This window comes from Uloborus diversus, chromosome 3 (genome assembly GCF_026930045.1).
Source record: "Uloborus diversus isolate 005 chromosome 3, Udiv.v.3.1, whole genome shotgun sequence".
NCBI classification, from domain to species: domain Eukaryota; kingdom Metazoa; phylum Arthropoda; class Arachnida; order Araneae; family Uloboridae; genus Uloborus; species Uloborus diversus.
In genome coordinates this window covers 127,648,912-127,669,322 of record NC_072733.1, presented here as the reverse complement: position 1 = coordinate 127,669,322, position 20,411 = coordinate 127,648,912, and the positions used below count along the sequence as shown (strand labels likewise).

The 20,411-nt window shown below is 32.6% G+C and overlaps 1 protein-coding gene across 1 annotated transcript in view; it reads right to left on the bottom strand.

Moving 5' to 3' along the window:
• LOC129218106 (MFS-type transporter SLC18B1-like) overlaps positions 1 to 20,411 on the bottom strand; it is a 55,283-nt gene that overhangs the window by 13,083 nt on the left and 21,789 nt on the right. Inside the window, exons 2-8 of the mRNA XM_054852303.1 lie at positions 17,914 to 18,160; positions 16,582 to 16,677; positions 5,320 to 5,393; positions 2,637 to 2,784; positions 2,459 to 2,527; positions 2,269 to 2,356; positions 1,329 to 1,468 (exon numbers count right to left, since the gene is read on the bottom strand). Of these exons, the coding sequence (XP_054708278.1) occupies positions 1,329 to 1,468; positions 2,269 to 2,356; positions 2,459 to 2,527; positions 2,637 to 2,784; positions 5,320 to 5,393; positions 16,582 to 16,677; positions 17,914 to 18,141 (843 nt within the window). The 5' untranslated portion in view covers positions 18,142 to 18,160. The remainder of the gene's footprint in view (positions 1 to 1,328; positions 1,469 to 2,268; positions 2,357 to 2,458; positions 2,528 to 2,636; positions 2,785 to 5,319; positions 5,394 to 16,581; positions 16,678 to 17,913; positions 18,161 to 20,411) is intronic.

Genomic DNA, 20,411 nt, shown 5'->3' with positions numbered 1-20,411 from the left:
CGTGTTTTTGGAAACAGTTAAGCAGATTTTTTGAGGATAATAATTATTTACACCAAGCTTCATAAGTGACAATGATTCGATTATGTGTATGTTTACAACACTGGCTGAAGCGCAGAGTGTTTTCTGTAAACTTTATTTGTGAACTTATAATATTTTTGTCAGTGAGCCCGTTTACATTGGCTCAAAACCGGCTAATTGGAGATACTTTCAAACCGCGAAAAGAAAATTCCTAGTATTTAGGGGAAAAGTGGATCGTTTTTACCCTAATTTATGCTGCTATAATTTTCGGCCTGCTCGTTACCAGGTGGAAAGCGGAGTAGTCCTAAATAGTATTGGTGGACAGCAGGTTGCTATGTAAACCGGTGTTATCAAAAATCCCTACTCCCGCCTTGAACTTGGTTCGTCGTTCCTTTAAAGGTGCTAATTACAGAGCAAATTCATTTCTAGAATGGTATTTAAACTTAATTTTTCGACAGAACTGGACAGGCATATATAATTTGTAAAATCACTAAGCACACTTCAAAATGTATACTAATAATATTCAAGGCTTTTAATTAAGTTCCGTGGATGCAATACTACTTCGCTTATATATAAAAAAAATATCATTTTTATGAAAAGATAATTCTTATATATTTTAAGCTATGATTTATAACTGTTTTTCAAATATCTTCCATTCAAAAACGTGTAAGGTAGCGTTTTTGATTTTTTTAGTCTGTACCCTGCAATCCGTAAATGAATGTATTTACAATCTTTGATTTGTTCAGCTCCGTTAAGTGCTTTTATTACGGTCATACAATCCGAAGTACCCTTAACGGTAAGAGAGATAAACATTCACATGTCCTAAACTAACAAAAAAAAATTTTATTTTTTAAATTTGAATTTTGTTCCCATAAATCACGTTGACTGTTTTAGTTTTAAAAAAAAATCCTTGCATACAATAGCCTCAGAATTAGGTTTGAACTATTAAAGTATGAAATTTAAACGTATGTGTATATCATGATATAGTTCCCATAAACTGGACGTTGATAACGCTGTTCTGTGTATAATAAATAATTGAACATGAATCTTGTCTTAAAAAACACGTATTCCTTAAAAAAAACATCCAGATAGTATTATTATCGTACTAATAAATTTAACGGCTTGTAAGTATTAAGGTGTAGTTGTGTAATTTTAAAGTTTGTCTAAAAGTTTTCAAAATTCATTTTTCGTAAACATTTTTGCTTTGAGTCAAACTGTTCAAAAAATAAAAATATGAGAATCACTGAAAAATATATCTGATATCTAATAACTATTATTTTTGTTAAGAGTTGAAAAATATTTGAACTAACTTCTCGAATGTGAGGCTCCAGTGTAGCTTGGTTGAAACCTATGTAATTGAACGATGTAAATACGCTCAGAGAATAGATGAGAACTGTGGGATGAATCCAGAACTTGATCAAACTCCCTTTCTTTGGAATAGATGTCCTTTCTAAAATTAAAAGGAAAAGCAAAATTATACTCTTCTGACGATAACGTATTTATTGCGAAAGTCACGGACATCTTACTTACTAATGTCTCTCGAACTACTCTTACATAATTATTTTATCAGAAACTAAACGGAATGAACTTCGTTAAAATAATTTGCAATACTGGAACAGATCATTCACAAATTAAAACAACATTTTGCGGATACATATTTTATTGCTTTCAAGTTCAAAAATATTTTTAAATGTCAATGCTTCCAACCGCCCTGTCTAGTGGTCAGAGGAGTCGACTGTGATGTGGAGGTCCCGGGTTCGAATCCCGGCTCGGGCATGGATGTAACTTCTCTCTCTTGTCCTTAATTTCTGTGAATGTGTTGTGAATGGTTGCTTAGCCTATAAACGTGGCATGTGTGTACTGTGGAGAAGTCGGACTTCACACCAAATTATGGTACAGTTGGAAAAGTGAAACACCACACCCGAATTTTCCAACCCCGTTGGCACACAACAACAATGTCAATGCTACGTAAATAAATTTAGATTCCTCAAATAAAAACAAATAAATTAATTAAGTAAACAAACTAAAAAAAGACAAATAGGGGAAGTCGGGGCACAATGTGATTCCTCCAACTTCTTAATTATTCGGCACATCAAGCAAAAGTAGTTAGAATACTTTTGTAAGCTGATTGTTTAGAAACTGTTGTACAGCGAAGCATGTTAATTCAAAATGCAAAAGGTTATTTAAATCTTAATTACATTAAAAAATACAATTATACATTAAATACCATTTTCCACAATTCATACTCACCAACATCAGGTAAAACAAAAAATATAACAACAGCATCAACTACAACCACTGCACCAACGACATAAAACGGCAAGCCATATCCTCCAAGCTAGAAGGATAAATGCATATATATATAAAATTACTTCGATACATAGAGTTCAAATATAGCTTCTAGTCAAACTATTAAGTAAATTAGTTTCCTTTTACTTACATCATATAACGCGCCTCCTAACGTTGGACCAGTAATTAGACCAATACCAAGGAAAGTTTCCAGAATAGCCTTTGGGAAAAAAGAAAGAGAAATACCACGATGTTTCAAAATCTTCTTAGTAAAAAAAAAGATTCAAAAATGGTTTAATTAATATGTTCATCAACTTTTTCATACTTACAAATGTAGTTCCAATTCCTTCACAAAATTGGGATGCTATGATTGTATAACAGGATGTGCGCATTGCTGCTGCTCCGATGCCTTCAACGCATCGTATTATGAATGCCAAAGCAACGAACGACGTGCGATTTGATATCATGTCAAGTGTCCTGTCAGAATATTAATGAACATTTTTAATCATTCAGTTTTAAGAAAAAAGGAAGGAAAGAAGGGAAAATGGAAGCAGACGTGATTTTTTTTTTTTTTTTTCATTTCTTTATTTTTCAAAAAATATTATTAATTTTTCAGAGTAAAGATGTCCCCATGATTGAATTTTTTTTCTTTTTGCCATGATATTTTTTCAGAGTTTTAAGAAAATAATTTCTTTCCCTTATGGATTTTAAAAAAAAAAATTCTGAATTGTTGACATGTGTCCCTTCCCCTTCAAGGAGGCACATGTCACAGCCTGGGGCACACATGAACACGATTGGAAAAGCAAGACAGGCATTATATTTCAAAGAAAAACTCTTTAATATAAAACATATACGCACATACCAATTACATTGAAGTGTTTGTAACATAGATTGTGTTGGTCTACTGCTCAGAAAGCGTCATTGCGAAAATATTTTCCCCGAACTATGTATAATTCTGCTCAATGTAAAATTAAGTTTCGTAGCATGTTGTAATCAGTGGATAGTGAAGAAAAAACATATAAGACTACATAATACAAAAAATATTTTATTGTGTAACGTTTGGGAACCTTCAGAATATGATAAGGAATTAAAAATTTATTTTAAACTTCAATTTTTAATTAAATAAAAATATTTTGGGTTTTTTTTTACTTAATGTAAGTATTATGTAACACTGAACTCTTGACCAACTATTAAGTTACAAGTAAATTTTAAAAAATGAAATGATAATAAAAACGAATCAATAAATATTTCATAATAATAATAATAACAATTAACAATAAATTTACAAACTGATTATATTATGATATATTTATGACAAACTAAATATTTACACATTTTTTAATGCTTATGATTACATTAATATTAATACTACGGAAAGGATATGAAAACTGTTCACATGTGCCTCTTGAAGCTGTGTTCACAAGTGCCCCATCATCAACTTTAGAACTTACGTGCAAATAAAAAGAATTCTTCATAAAATGAAAATAATAAACATTGTCATAAATTTACCTGAATGTTCATATAATGTTTTGAAATAATTAATTTTAACTTATTGATTAGCTTGAAATATGTTTTTACATAAAGAAGACAGTGATAAAATTATATCAGCATCTGCTAGCTAAAACAAAAAACTGTCACCACTGGCTCCTTGTCATAAACTGGCTTCTTGCTCTAAAAGTAGGACTGATAATGCCATTGCTTGAGACTTTTTTAAGATATTTTGCTTGACGTTATTCTAGTAAAGCATACCATGTTCACTTGTGCCCCGTGCTCACATGTGCCCCTTTTCCCTTACATTCTAATTTTTAAAAATCGATTTGATATCATCAAGATTTTATTGACGATTCTGACGACTGATCATCGTACAGAAAACTTGCTCTGCAACGCGATTTAACTTATGCGAAATGGATATATCGCGAGTTTTTCATATATGTATCTCAGGCTAATGTGGTTCCCACGCCCGCATCACGAGTTTTTCAGAAATGCGGCTTGAGTATTGACTTCATTATTGGCTACTAAATTTTTGTCTTCGTGGATGCACTTTCATCCCTTTAGGATCACTGAAGGTGGAAGTTCCCACTCTGTAGTAGTCTAAACCTCGTTTTGTTAGTGTGTAAGAACAACCACTCCGTATTTTTCACTTATTCGTTTCATTAAAACTGTTAACTTAATTAAATCTTATGGCACCTAAGCTCGCTGGCTCAAACTAATTAAATGGGAGGGATAGAGAAAAATTCTTGCAGTTAAAGAAAGATTTTGTGCATTGTAGCAGTATTTTTGTAACACAGCGTTTTTTTTTTTTTTTTTTTCTTTTCTTTATACAGTAAAAATTCAATTCCTTATGAAACTGTATTATACGTATACTGAAGGAATGGTCTAAGATTAAATAGTGTTTACAAGTGTCTCATACAATAGTGTATGTTTACCAAAAACTCGTATAATACATATTTTTTTCCATACCACGAAATTTTGACTAATGTGAGGGATCTTGGAAAGCATCCCTCACAAAAGTCAAGATTCTTCTGTTTTTTAGAAAGAGCAAAGAAAGAATACATTCTAAGCATTTTTAAATCTTGATATCATATCAAGAGAACAAAGGGGGCAGGGGTCACAATTTTTGAAAACAGTAAGAATATCAGTTATGTCCCTTACTTTTATTAATGTTATATTAATATGGTTTTTAATACTTATGGGAAACTAAGTTAAGCAGGGATCAAATTAAACAATGGTAGTCATCCCCCCCCCCCCCCATCATTTGGAGACGTTAAATTAAGAAATCATAATTTTTGGTCCAACGAACAGTTAGCAAAATTTCGTTGTACGGTGAGGATATAAAATCCTATTGCTTTAGAGGAAAAAAGTGATAGAAATACAATCAGAGTTCTGAAACTATAAATGCAAATGCATTGCAAAATTATAGCTAAAAATGCGAAAAAAAATTTGTTTTAGCAAGAAAATTTGAAAATTTGAAATTTTAATTTCATTTTTAACAAAGAATGCACATTCACTTACCCGAACAAAATACAGGTTCCTCCAACAGCTAGAACTCCAGAATTTAGAAGAAATTTTGGTGATGTATATGGAACCTACAAACAATTTAATATTATAAAAAAAGAGGGGAATTTTAAAACAAATAGGGGAATGTGGAGCAAAGTGAAATGGTTAAGATGACTGAGCTTTTTCAAAGTAAACAAATTGGAAATTTGTTTTCAAAATTGCAGTACATAAAGGATGAACATTTTATTTTATAATAAAACTTGCATTGAAACATTTTTTTTCGCAGTAAATTTGTGCCTTCAAAAAAGAGTGGAAATTTTCCACTTTTTTTTTCTATGGAGCAAAGTGAAAAATAAAATATTTTTCTAATGAAATATTTTCTATTCAATTACAGAAAATATTTTTGATCAAACACTGTTAAAACTACAGGTTGCGTTTGGCACCTGTCAAGGGTGAAACGCTTGTTCACCAGCGACACCCGAAAAAGAGCCGAAATTGCACCCTTAGCAAGGGTGAAAAACTGGCTCCCTTCACCCAACGTGCACCGTAGGTGAAAAGATGGTACCCTAGGTGAGAAAAATGGCACCTTTATTGCTTCCTATAGAAATCCTCCTCCCCCCGTGTTGTATGTTTTTGAATACAATTGTTTTATTTATTGTGATTTATATATAAGAAGACATTTGATCACATTTCAACTTTCGAACATAGTTAATAAGTGTTCATGACTTAAATTTGTCTGTTCGTGCACTAACTTTCTTATACTCACACTTGAATTGCTCAGTAATTAATATGTTGACAATTTTTACTATAATCCGTACCGAAAATGAACAGGGAAGGTATTTATCAATCATTTGCCGGAACAACCAGAAATATTAGGTAACATTAGATTAGAATCATAGGAAAATAAAAGCGTTTCATAAACGTTTAAAATTTTAATCGAGCGTAACTTATCAATACTTATTATAAGATTCGATATTTGAGTATCCTTATGCGTACAAGATAAATACTAATTTAAAAGCCCTTCTTTCCAATGTCAAGTTTTCCGTCAGATTAAAAATAAAAACGAGCAGATAACTACATTAGCTTCATGCAATAACGCCTGAGAAAGATACGTTAACCAAAACACGATGTGAAACATGAGTCAAACGCTGAGTGAGAGATTTCTTTTCACGCAGTTTTTTTTTTTTTCTCTGCCTTTGCTGCTCTGTTCGTTTCCACTGCATAGTTATTTCATTCAGAAGAAATAGACATTGGTATATAGGCTATTTACGTCGATGCATTTTTATTCCGGAATTAGCAATTCAATTATCAGCTGATTTAAACGTTTTTATTTTTAATGTTGTTGTTGTTCAAGATAGTACTGATAGATAGTTTTAGGTAACAGTTTTGCAGGATATAAATAACAAGACATTAAATGTTTAATAAGGTAAACGGAACAATAAGAGTTGTCAACATACTTTAAACACTTTAAATATGTTCGAAAGTTCTAAGAACTACAATATGATCAAATGCCTTTACTTACGCGAGATTTCGAAGATTAATCCACGAAATTTTCAGTTTTGTACTTCATTCAATGTGAAAGTAAATTTCGTTGCACCTTCCTTCGTTCGCCATTCAAACTGAAGTTTCGTTGGACGATAAGTCAGAGCGCATGCGCAAGGAGTCGCTCTCCTATTGAATGGTCTTTCGGCACTTTTGTTGACGTCGTTCACCCACTAAGGAACCAAAAGCACCTTAACGACACTTCCTAGCCTCTGTTTCACCCAGAGGCACTGTTTTTTCACCCTTGGGTGAAATTCTTTACCCCTGTGGAACTCCTGGTTTTAACAGTGAATGAATTAGTAAATGAAAGGTTTAATGCACAAATGAAAATATACTAAAATAATAAACTGAAAACTAAATTAGTTAATTAATATATGAAGAAAACTAAATGAACAAGTGAAAGAGTGAATGAATAAGAAAGTACGTGAATGAATGAAAAAATAAGTGAAATACTAAATGGAGGAATGTAAATGAATGAATTAGTAAATGAATACGTATGTGATTTAGTAAATGATTGAGCGAGCAAACAAAATAAACTATTTCACTTTGCCTCATCCACTTTGCCCCTCATGTACTTGACTGATTGTAGAAAATATTTAAACTACAAACTAGCTTAATATTAACTAAATAAATGTTTCACAGAGTATTAGAAGGTCTCAATTAATATTTAAAATGTTAATATAACAAGAGCTTTATCATTTTGTAATAACAAAAATAATTTTTGATGTGCAACAAAATATTAAAATACGAGTATCTATTTTTGAAAAATGCCTGTATGATCATATGTTTCAATCATCAATGGTATTTTTTTCTGACTGGAATAGATTACATTTGCTACTATTTAGTTAAAACATTGCCAAGTAAGTGCCGCTAAAATCAGAGTAAGTATTTCACCATTTCACTTTGCCCCGCGTTCCCCTATGTGTATGAATCGATAAAAACATTTCAGCTCCATTTAAAATAGAAATAAGTAATTTATAATAAAGTTTTAAATTATGTAGCTTTGAAGACGTGTGATTTTTCTACATAAATTTTCTGTATCACGTATTTTAGTTTAAGTAAAAAGAGTATGAAAATAGTATTTGTTACTCAGCATCAGCAAATGTTTAGCTCTTACATTTCGCTTCATGGTTTTAAGCATATGCATTCCTAATTCAATTGGGTATTTAAAGTGATATAATTTTTTCACAACACTAATTGTTCCTAGTTTTTGATTGAAAGAAAATGTCACGGAATGAGCAGCTGAGGGAAAAAGAAACTCTTAAATTTTGAGCATGAAAGTATATTCCACACTTAACAGCGAAATGCTGTATGTACACCCCATTTAAAGAGCCTTTATAATAATCGTATTTTGTATGCGTAAAACTTACGTTACTTTCACTTGTAACGATTATAAATTAACATTTGAACTGATGTAGTCAGGTAAACTGCAGTATCTACAAAAATGAGTTTTTGAGATGTTTGAAGAAACACGGTTTTGATTCCGCAATAACATTCGTTTAATGTTGGAGTTTAATGTTCTTTTATACTCAGCGGAAACCAAATAAACAAGTTTGTAGAATAAAGCTAAAGTAAAATCGATGACAAAATTGAAAAAAAAAAAAAAAGAAAAGAAAAGAAAAACGGAACATTTGCGAATACTGCTGTTTACCTGCCCAAGAAAAGGAACATGTTTTTACCCTTACAGTTATTAATAGCCATACTTTTTGAGTTGTTAAAACCTAAAATTGCTGCGATCTAAAGTAGATCTTTTTTTTAATTAATTAATTATTTTATTTATTTATTTATTTGTTTATTTTATTTTTTTTTCATGCTAAAAGAGTGAGGGCGCGAACAATCTCTTCTTTGGATACTATCACAAACAATGATTTTACGTCTGAGAAGAATTACTTGATAACAATTAAGCTACTATATTTAGCGTTTACTTCATTCTATACCCTAATGTTTACAAGTAAGCCAATCTAGAATATGCACTCGTTATTTTAAATCCTGCAAACCTAGCGTCGTGAACAAGACCGAATTTCACAATAGGAAAAGTAGGCAGTTGCCTAGGTTGGCAAATTTTCAAGCGCAGGAAATTTTGCTTTAACCACGCCTTTTTTTTTTTAAATTATTCTTGAAATAGAAATATTAGCATTATTTTTTGTACTTTAATAATGTTTACTTTTACACATCTTAGAAAAATAAAATATTTATCAAGCATAGCAATAGATAAGTGTAAAATAATAAGTGTGAAGAGGAAAAGCGGGCGTCAATGGAAGAAAAACAGATGTTATTGCGTTTGGCCAGAAGTCGCAACAAGATAAGAGTTTGACTAAGATTTTTAGTGCCATACTAAAGTTTATTCAATTGTGCTTTCTTGAGTGATTGACGTTTATTTTCTTTTTTACAATATTAATCAGGGGTGCCCTTCTGGGGGGGGGCTCATGGCGCAGACTGCGCCATTGAAATTTTTAGGGGGGTGTTTTGACAGGTATTTTTCACTTTTGGGGGGTCTTTGCGATATTTAAGGGGGTGCGCCCTTGCTCTTAGGGGGCACCCCTGTATTAATAATTAAAGACTTTTCTTTTAGATAATATTTAGTCCAGGAGAAAAATACAAATAAGTGACGAGCGAAAAGGCTAAGTGATTTTAAATAAATGAAACATTCTAATTTAAAAACCTAAGAAGAAAAAGGATATTCAATAAGTTTTTTAAACATGATACAAATTTTTAAAAGAGGCTGTTTTCAAAAGCGGAAACATAGGACTCTTTGAAGTGTAATCCAGTTGCAATTTACAAGTGAAATATCATCGAACTGTAAGGAATGGTAAAAAACTCAATTGAGTGAACGTGATGACGCATAGGAATTAATTCAAATCGCTGATTCGTAGATAAAAGCAAATTAACAGGATAAAGATGCTATTATAAATAAAAATGGCATCTGATAAAATGTTTAACGCACAAGACAATAAAGTTCAGTGCTCAGGAAATATTCAGCTATGTAGATATTGCATAATTAAGCTAGAGATTTTTCATCAAATTAGCGTTAATACGTACTTTTGAAAAAAATTCCAAAATTTATTCGTAATTTAATCGTTTTATATATATATATATATAGATATAGATATATATATATATATATATATATATATATATATATATATATATATATATATATATATATAAATCAAAATGACTTTCTGAGCAAAAGATGACGAGTAAGGAAATAACTCAAAGCAGACAGTTCATTTATTTTGAATAATGCTGTCTTTAATGAACTATGCGTGGTATTTGACTCAAATCTCGGTTACTGTTTACTTCAACGTTTTCTATCATGAGATTTTCCCTTATACTGCCGTGGGCAGCTGGAGGGCAGTAAATGCGAATTTTTAATTTTTTTTTTTTTTTTTTTTTTTTTTTTTTTTTGTCATCTGTTGTACGTTAGCTTTATTGTACAAGCTTGATTATTTCGTTTCCGTCGAAAAAAAGTCTAATTCCAACGTCTCTCTATAGTTAGTATTGAATACAACACACATTTCTTCAAATATCTCGAAAACTCATTTCTGCAGATACTGTCGTTTACTTCCCCACAGTAGTACATGTCTAAATCATGTTTATACCATTTTACAATAATTCATCTGCGTTGTCATTATAAAAAAATGTTTTGAAATGTCATGATAAGGAAAATGTTTTAAAACTTCAAAGAATGAAGGAAAACAAGTTTCATGAATCTATAGGGCCGTGATAAAATGATAATCATTATCTATTAATTGATATATGTAAATAAATATACAAATTGTTAATGCGTCATTCGAAGCCCAGCGGCTCAATGATAGCGCTCCCACACCGCAGGCCCTGGTTCGATTCCCGGGCTGTTCCGGGTCGGCTCAGCCTTTCATACCTTCACTGGGTCGATAAAATGAGTACCTAGCGTACTTGGGAAACTAAGCTTTGGGGGTTCCGCGTTCGACTGACCTCCTAAGCGGAACATCTGCATTGCACCCCACAACCCTTGGTCAGAAAAACTGAAATGGGTACAGTAGGCTTTGGCCTCGAGTGACTGTTGCGCCACTGGGCTTGGTTTTCACTATACAGGGTTGGCATAAAAGAATATTCCGGTTTTTAAAATTTATATTTCATAAACTATTACACTTACCACTATAAATGATACATAAAAATAAAGATAAACTGTTTAAGTTTTTTTTTTTTTTTTTTGAACGTACGTAATTACTTAAGCGTGTACGTTCCGCTCTAGCGCATTCCTTCAGGAGGAGTGTCTTTGGTCACAACAGTCCTTACACGTGTATTAACTACTGTACTAGGATTGGCAAGAACTAAGACCTTTGAGGGGTGTTGAGACACTGACCTCCCGCAACGCAGAATTTGCCGTGCAAGTGATGATGATTTACCCTTTATGCGCTGGCCAGCCAGATCCCCAAAGCAAACCTCATGTGATTCTTTTTTTATGGGGTTTCGTCAAAGACAGTGTTTATACACCACCATTGCCTACAACATTGCAAGAACTGAAAGATCGCATACGTGTATTGTCCGTTTTTCACTAGTTGAGACTTGGCCACGCCCCCAATACGTGGTATCGGAAGATTCTAAATGCGTCTTTTGGGGATGAGGCTTCAGACCAATACTGAGAAAGGTTGCAATTGGCCATCGTTATCGCGCTGTAAGAAGACAAGTGTTCTATAATTTTCTAAGAAATTACCTCCCACCTTCTTTCCCGAAAAAAAGGTGTGCTACTGAGACATTTGTTCGACTTAAAAGTATTTTAAGATTTGCAGTGTATTTCTATACGTTTTGGGTTAATTTATCATTGATTTTGCGAAGGAAATCCTAAACTTTCTGTCTTTCACGCTAAGTAAACATTTTCTGAAAACACGGTGAACAGTTGCAGGTGAAATTGGAAAGAAAATTTTTCCTTCTATTCTGCTGAAACTTTCACAGCTCTCAAACGTGGGTTTTTCATAGGTATTCCAATTATAAATCTCTAATCGCATATTGTTAACTTTGCTGGTCAACCATTTCTCACCTTATTTTCGATCCGATTTTCTTCTTTAAAGCGTTTATTAAATATTATACAGTGCTTAGGGATAAATGAACTACTTTTGCAATATTTCGAACTGTTTTACTTCGAATATAATGAAGAATTAATGCGTTTTCGAATTTTGTTTGTTGTTACTTTGCGAATACGAGTCATTTTTAAAATAATACGTAGATTTGTAAAGTGAACAAGCAAAAATTAATGCCAAAAGATTTTTTAACTATCACCGCATTGAAACAATAAGAAAAAAAAAAGAAAGAAAGAAAGAAAGAAAACGACAGACGATAACTTTAATTTCGAATTTTTCTAAAAATATTTCTCTGTCACCTCATTTTTGGCCCATTTCAAACAGTCAATATTTTGTTTAAAAAAATGTTGAATTGATGTAATCATGTAGAGACAGTATGAAAAAGTATTGAACTACTATTTCGATTCCTAGGCACTCCATTTTTAACCATACACATTTAAAGCCAACGAACAATTTTGGAAGCCTCAGTAGGTAAGTTGCACTCTGTGTGACACATTTCAATACTTTAGTACTATTTTTTTTTTTTCCAATATGGCTTTTATTCTTCAGAAATGAAAAAAGGAACAAAACAAAAATTAAAGCTTTTCACATGCCAATATGGTTATCTACAGAATAATTGAATAAGTGCCTGAAACAACGTTTTATGTTACTGTTTTAACCTATTTATTTTTGTAAATACGAAAAAATATACATGCTTTTTTTATTCAAGTTTTTTCGATTATTCTAAATGTAATTCAGTTCTTCCAGTACTTTTACAGAACAGTGTTACGCGTGGGGATCAAAAAATAGGCAAAAGTTTGTTGCCCGTATTCTAATACAGATCCGAACAAGGGAGGGGCGATGGGGCGACCGCCCCTTTCTTGAGTCGAGATGCAGAACTCTTCCACGGCATGTCTTTGATACTGAAGTTGAAAATTGTTTTAGCCTATCTTCAATAGTTTGACGAAGCTCTTGCTGTCTGGAAAATGAAAGTGTAGCACATATCTTATTCTTAACACATTACTGATAGAGATCTAAACTTTGTATAGGAAATATTTCAAAGTTCCAAAAACTCAATTTTAGAAGATTTTAGATGATATTAAATAGGGTTATAGGGTTCAAGGGCTCTTCTCAGGAAAGTTTGGAAAATTGAAGTCCCCCCCCCCCCAAAAAAAAAGAGGAACTTTAATGGGACACCTTTGATGGCGTTAAGGTAAGGGATGGGGTTTGGTACACTCCTCCGCAATTTTGTAGAAAAGGAAGTCCCTCCCCTTCCCAAAATAACTGAAATGAGACGATCTTTCATGGTGTTTGGGAAGGGGGGGGGGGAGGCGGAGGTTTGCGAATTTATAAAAGGGTAAGGGTGTGAAATCAATCGCCCCCTCCTCGAATAGTTTCTGGATCCGTCCTTTTGGCTCTGAATGTAAAGTGCGTTATTTTTATCAAGAAACGTTGCTATAGTCAACCTATTCAGTTGTTCAACGTATCCCACACTGGCAAGGAAACTGACTCAACCACAAGGAAAAAAAAAAACAGCAATGGAGAAAATTGAGGTTTGACGCAATAGTAATTTTAAGTGATTAAGTCTCAAACATTACAATATGCGCAGTCAACTTATTATGTGATGTTTATTAATTAGTTTTGGAAGTATAGATACATATAATGCATACTTTAAGCTCGAAAAATATTCTTCCAAATTATGAAATTTCAATGTTGTGTCATTATTGATGAAATCGTTTCTACGCCCCCCCCCCCTCCCGCACCATTTAGGTGAGCTAACTTTGCGGTTTTTGTGTCGAGAAAAAGCACTAAATTTAGATTTTAAATCAATACCGGTACGGTTTTCCCAGATTTTGAATTGTGTCACTTTCCTTGCCGGAGTGCGATATGATTCTTTATTAAAAACATACATGATCATAAACAAATTGTGACTAGAGCTATCCAGGAAGGAGGGGGGGGGGAGTCGGTCTTTTCCCTTAAAACAATTGTTACTGCGATTTTGGTGACTTAGAGCAAACCTAAGGCGTCGTTCACAAATGATGTCACGCTTGAAAGGGGTAGGGAGAGAGGGTTCGGGGTTCATGAACTTCGGACAGTTAGTCTCAAGGGGGAAGGAGGGGATTATAAGAAATATGACTTCACATATTTTGATCCAAATAAAAGCGTTCGTTATAGCAATATGTTCATCGAACATTGCGTGAGATGTGACGAGGGGAGAGGCTAAGGTGAAATGTAACGTCCTTTATGGACAATCCGTGTTTACGTTAGGCTACTGTGTACTGAAGTGTTATAACTAACTTCGTTTCTGCCCCCCCCCCCAGAAACGAAGTTGGTTATCTCCCCCCCCCCCCGCCTTGAAAATACACGTCCTGGGGGTAGTCGTCATCTCTTAAGCCGGCCCAACCGATGAACCTATAATTTTAACACAGGATTCAAACCAAAGACACTTTTTATATCGCATCGCAAAATATTACATATTTCTAAACATTAATATTCATGCAACACTTAGAGAAATAGCCTTGATTTTAATAGTCAATTGCTTTAAATATTTCAGATTGATTTTTTATTGTTTTCTCATTTACTTTTATTTCTCACATGTAAATCCTTTCTGGAACAATTGCCCAGTCTCCGCCTTTGGTTCAACCAAGTTTTTTTTTCTGGGGGGGGGGGGGGCAACTTTTGTTCGAATAATGTTTTCATCATTTTTCAAAAATAACTGCTACTGTAGATCTACTGACTGTATATCCGCTCTATATGATCTGAAATTTTGTACAATCCATACAGATGCATCAAAAAGACCCAACCCGTAAGAACTACTGAGTCACCCCCCCCCCCCCTCAAGAAAAGGGAGAGGGAAATGGAGGGAGATATTCAGTCTTCAAAACGAACGCAACCCTTAAGCATTTCAATGCCACAGTCTGTGTGGCAATGAAGTTTTCCTGTCCCCCCCCCCTTTTTTTTTCATCAGCGCACTTGCAATTTCGAATATAGAACGTTAGTGTTTAAAAAGATATCGTTCAAAATTCAGAAAGCCTATCCTTAATAGAAATGTTTCATTCGGAAAACAAAATACCTTACTTTTTTTTATAAATACAATATTTTTGTTCTGAAATTTTCAGTTTAAAAAGTATCGATTCCCCGTAGGCGACAATTACGCGAAGCTAGAAACGAAAGGAAAGAACACAAAGACATTTTTACAAATTTAAATGACCGCCAAATTTAGGGTTGTCTCAATTGAAAGCGGTAGCGATCACCCCCGCGCTAAACTTAGCTTTGCTTACGGGAAGGCGTTCCGAAGTCTCTTCTCCTCATGAACGCACAATAGCATTACGAAAAATTGACAGTAAAACACCCCAAAATATCTGTTAGATGGGTGTCGCGTTGCGAAAGGTGCACACACAGAACATTTGTGAGTGAAAAAAAAACTTGGACAGTTTATTTTTATGTATCATTTATAGTGCTAAGTTTAATAGTTTATGAAATATAAATTTTTAAAACCGGAATATTCTTTTATGCTAACCCTGTATTATGTAAACTGGTCTTATGTGAATTCTTTGATAACCTACTCTAGAATATAACTTGTACCTTGAACGACTTATAAAATTAAATTTAAACAGGGTAGTCCCGAACAAAAATTTTTAAATAAATGGGGAAAAATTCTCGACTTGCCGAATAAAGTTTAAATTTTACCGAAGGATAAAATAAAAGCATGCACGCATTTCATACATACATGACATCTAATAAGAAGAAATGTCAGCCATCATTAAAAAAGAATTTTAAAAATTGAAAAAAAAAGAAAAAACAAACTTAATGTTGCAATATTATCTCCAAATTTTCCGAATCCTCAGCAAAATTTGCCGAAAAAGGAATTTTTTGGGAAATCACAGTGACCTCCAATCGGAGGAGGGGGTGCCCCTGAATGTAAAACGTCATAATTTCTTCACTAGTTTCACAGTTTAAATTCGAGAAAACACTATTTCTTGCGTTGAATGAGTCATGGAAATCTTGCTTCTTTTTTTTTTTTTTATGAGAGAGGGGGTGGGGTGGGGGAGCTGCCGATTTCAAATCTGCCTAGCGACGGCGTGAAGCTTAATTCGGCTCTGATTGTTATCAAAATACCCACCAAAGAAGAAGAAGAGTATACCATATGGTACTCTACTCTATATATGTGAAAGGTGTTGCTCTCTCTAGCTTTTCCTTGTTATCTTGTATATTTGCCCGAGGTGTTTCGAAGGTCTTTGTCAGGTTGTTTCAGGAGGGGGGGGGGGTAGGGCTGGCTTGCTAGATGTAGGCAAAGTGGGAGTATTTCCTCATCGTTCGAGTTCTGGTGGAACTTTTTTTTCTGGAGCTTAAGTGCTTTGCTCATTAAGCGAGTGTTCGCGTGATAGGCCAAAAACTTATTTTTATTTCGTTTCATCAGATATAAACCGGATATATTTCTCAATGAACTGAACCAAATGAAGAAATCAATTACGTACTATAACTGTTGAGAGAAATAGCTGTTATTATTTCCGCAAAAAGACATCGCACATATAAATCTAATAGAGAAAAAGGTTTAAAAAAGTCTTTCTGAAAAAGAATAGTCGAAATTTGTTCTTAGTTTAGTCTTAGTTAGTCTAGTTCTTAGTCTTTATTTTTGTTTAGCCAATGTCTTATAATTTAATAGATCAACACTTTAATGCGGTTATTTTACCAGTTTTCCCATGATTGGTGCCATTACAAAGATCGTCAACTGGAACATGCCAAATATAAATCCATACTCAGTTGGAGTGGCTCCTTTTGCTTCAGCCTGCGGGAGAAAAAAGGGAAATAAAACATTTTTATCTATACAGTATTAATCGTTAAAGTACATTAAGCTTCCAGTTTGTCGCGGAATAAGATTGTGCGGTAACCGCGAATAAGAGAATTCCACAAATAATAGAGGGGAACAATTTTTAACCAAATTTCTGGTGAGTTAAGTTTTTGAACTGTTTTAGAGTCAAATAGGCATGCTGATTTCCAGAGCAGTAATTAGTTTTCTTCTGCCACATTAGGATTTTTCTCTACCCCCTATGTGAATGTGACCACTTCTCAATTAGGTGATTTATACTTCTTTAAATTGAAATAAATTGTTTCTTTTCCACATTAATATTTTTATTATTTGTGACAAATTTTAGTTCACTTGATTGTGAAAGCAATAGAGTTAATGTTCAGTAAAGAATGTAAAATAATTCCGTGTTCATTAAAAACACTAAAAGGCTTTTTTTTTATTGTGTATCTCATGCATGATGTAATTGCTGCATACATAAAAATCTTTTTTTTTTTTTTTTTTTTTGTCTTATAGTTTTAAAAGAAGTCTTTCATTTTGTAAATTGGTAGCTTTGGGCCCTGTGTATCTTAAAAGCTTGGCATGGTGAACGAAAACTGAGATCATTTTTGGACTCAGGGGGCAAAATTTATTCAAAACATGTCACAGTCAGTCAAATCACTGTTCCCCAGTATAATAAGCAAAATTACTATAAAGAGAAAAATATCAACTTAAAAATGCATTTAAAATATTCTTTCAACTATAAGACCTACACAATAAGTTGCGATTTTATTAATAGTGCTTTTAAACTTTGACCGCAAATTTAATTAATTGCTCTGATTTTCATTGGAAAATTAATCTTCTTTATTTGTGATTCAAGTTCCCTCAAACAAAAGCTTGTCAAAAAGTTTTGTATCTGCAAATATATGCTTAGTGTTTTGGTTGTTGGAAAAAAAAAAGATTTTTCACTTGATGATGATCATCACTTAAACATGCAAACATACTTTTCAAACAAATGTTGTTGTTTTTTTCTACAATCCATAAATTATCATCCCAAAAAACAGAGGAAGAGTGCTCGAACTTACGAAAAACAGGGAATAACTCTCAAAAAGTATGATTTAAGTGATGACAGTTGAGAGTTTACTGTGTTTTGATCAGAATTACTAGAACGTTATGCATTCCGCAATTACTCCGAGTAATTTTGCAGTAATACAGCATTAATAAACATATTGATTTTACCTCAGCAGGAAAAAACGGTGCTTGCAGTGATACGCATGCGCCTGCACAGAAGTTGGCAAAAGCTAATGTGATTAAAGTCACCCACTGAATGTACGTATATTTAACTTTCTTTTTCAAACCATCTTGTGATTTATCAACTGCTACATGACAACTTCCAGACAAACTGCCATAGAATGATGTTTGGGATTTCAAGATGGGCGCTTTAGTATTTTGATTTTCGTCCCTCATTTTTGCAAAATATCTGAAACTGAAAACCGAAATCATTAGTATTTTCACAATATATAGTATGAGGTTAGATAAAGTTAGTTAAAAAATCTAGATAATGACTAAATCTCACTTCTCACAAGAAAGTTGAACAAATGGTTTGTTTTATAAAATTAGTTAAATATTTATTAGAGTAAAAAATAAGTTTAAATGCTCTACTGCAACAAATAGTTTAAAAAAGTTGCTAAAAATTATAGTTAAAAATAAAACATGAAAAAAAAATCATTCTCTTTGTTGAAATTCGTTTGCTTCTGAAAGTTAAACCTGACACATTATTTTTTTTTTCAAAAAGTCTGAAATAAAGAAGCATGATAGATACTATTTTCTCCGTATAGAATATGATAGTATGAAGTTTCGTTGAAAAGTTCACATATTGACCAGATTTCATTGTTCAGAAGAAAACTGAAATAAATCGATGTAAAAAATGGTTTCATTTGGAGTAGAAGCTAAATGTTAGTGAGCGAAATAAGTTTAACCATTATTTTAAAGCTAATGATGAAACAACGTAATAATTAAATGCAATCAGATAACAAGCTCTAATTTCCTTAATTAAAGTTCATTTACTTTCGATTTTCGCCTCTAATTTCAGTCAAAAAATTCCTACGGGAAAAAAATATTAGAGCTGGTGTTTTTACTCTATTAAATAAGGGATAGTATGAAGTTTGAAAAAAATAAAAATTTACATAATGTCTAGACCTTATTATTCAAAGTTTTTTTAAGTTCATTTTGTGGAGTGTGTGTATTTGCAATAGAATGGAGTTAGTTGGAAAGTTGGTGCTTCGGGGCATCAAAGAATTATTTTTTCAATGCTGAAAAAGAAGCTAATAAATGAAAGAATGCCCAAACCAAATCTAAACACATGAATTCAATAATTTGCAATTTGTTTGCTTCATCAATGTATTTTTTATTGATTTAGTTTGATTGCAGTTTATAAATTTATAAATCTATGTCATTTGAAAGGGGCAAATTACGACTCTTTTTGTTTTTTCAATATAATTTCCTACTTCTGGATAGAAATTAATTTTATTTCGTATACAGCAGCATTTATCAAAAAGTATGACTCTGTCCCATATGGAATATTAGGTATAAACAAATAATTATCAGAAGAAATAATAGGGATTTATTTAATCACAGAATAAACTAAATGCCTTATGACCTGTAACAATAAGGGAGGAAAAATAATTTTTGTAATGTAGTGACGCACTTATTTTAAAACTAGTGATTACAATACTAGTATACCGAATTCCAGTATTTGATGTTTTGCAATTTCTTAAGGAAAAGTACTGGTATTTTCGATATATAAGCCAAAAAGAAAGATTTTTTTTAATTAAAATATCTCTAGTTTAACTTATTCGATCTCTACTGTTAGTTTAAATGTGCACTTTTTCATCAATGAAAAAGTATCGAAATCAATCATTTGATATCAAAACTTGGCATCAAAAACACGAATTAATAGAAAATCAATGAACAAAAGCACCGGGCATTTTCATCATTATATTATGTGATGAATCACATTTTTACGTAAATAAAATAAAAAAAATCACACAGACACGTGATAAAATGTTTATGTGTTACTATTTACTTTCTTTCATAATGATGCTGTACCTTTTATCCCTTTATTTTATTGTAGTTCTGCGATATTTCAATTTATTTTTATTTTTCTTTAAAGTACGCGATAAAAATGTTCATACAAGAACAATTATTGCTCTAATCATTATTTGATTGTAACTTTTGATCCGTCATGTTTTATTTGCTCTTGATAAAATTGTTTACATTTTTATGCTTATGCCTTTGTGTATAAAAGTGTGTAATAAAACGAGTATTTTTTAAATATTTTTCGAAAATTTTCCCACAATGGTATCGATACCTGTATTCCGGTACCATGTTTAAAAATACAACCACTATCAGTATTGTATTTTTGGTCCAGTATCGCATTTACTATTAACAACATTCTGATTTATTTTGTTTTTAAAACCCTAAATACAGCCCCTTAAGCAACAGAAGAAAAACTGTTAACACATTTCATAACTGAGCCCTTCACCCAACATGCATTATGTATAAAAATACTCCCAATGAATATTAGGTCAAAGAACTACCTATAGCAAAACAACGTCAGCTACATCACATGTCGGTGGGTAAAAACACTTCACAAAATGCCGAAGAAGTTAGTCACATGAAACATTATTATATCAGCTCATTTAGTATGGCAGTCGTGTTTCACTGAGAAAAAGGTC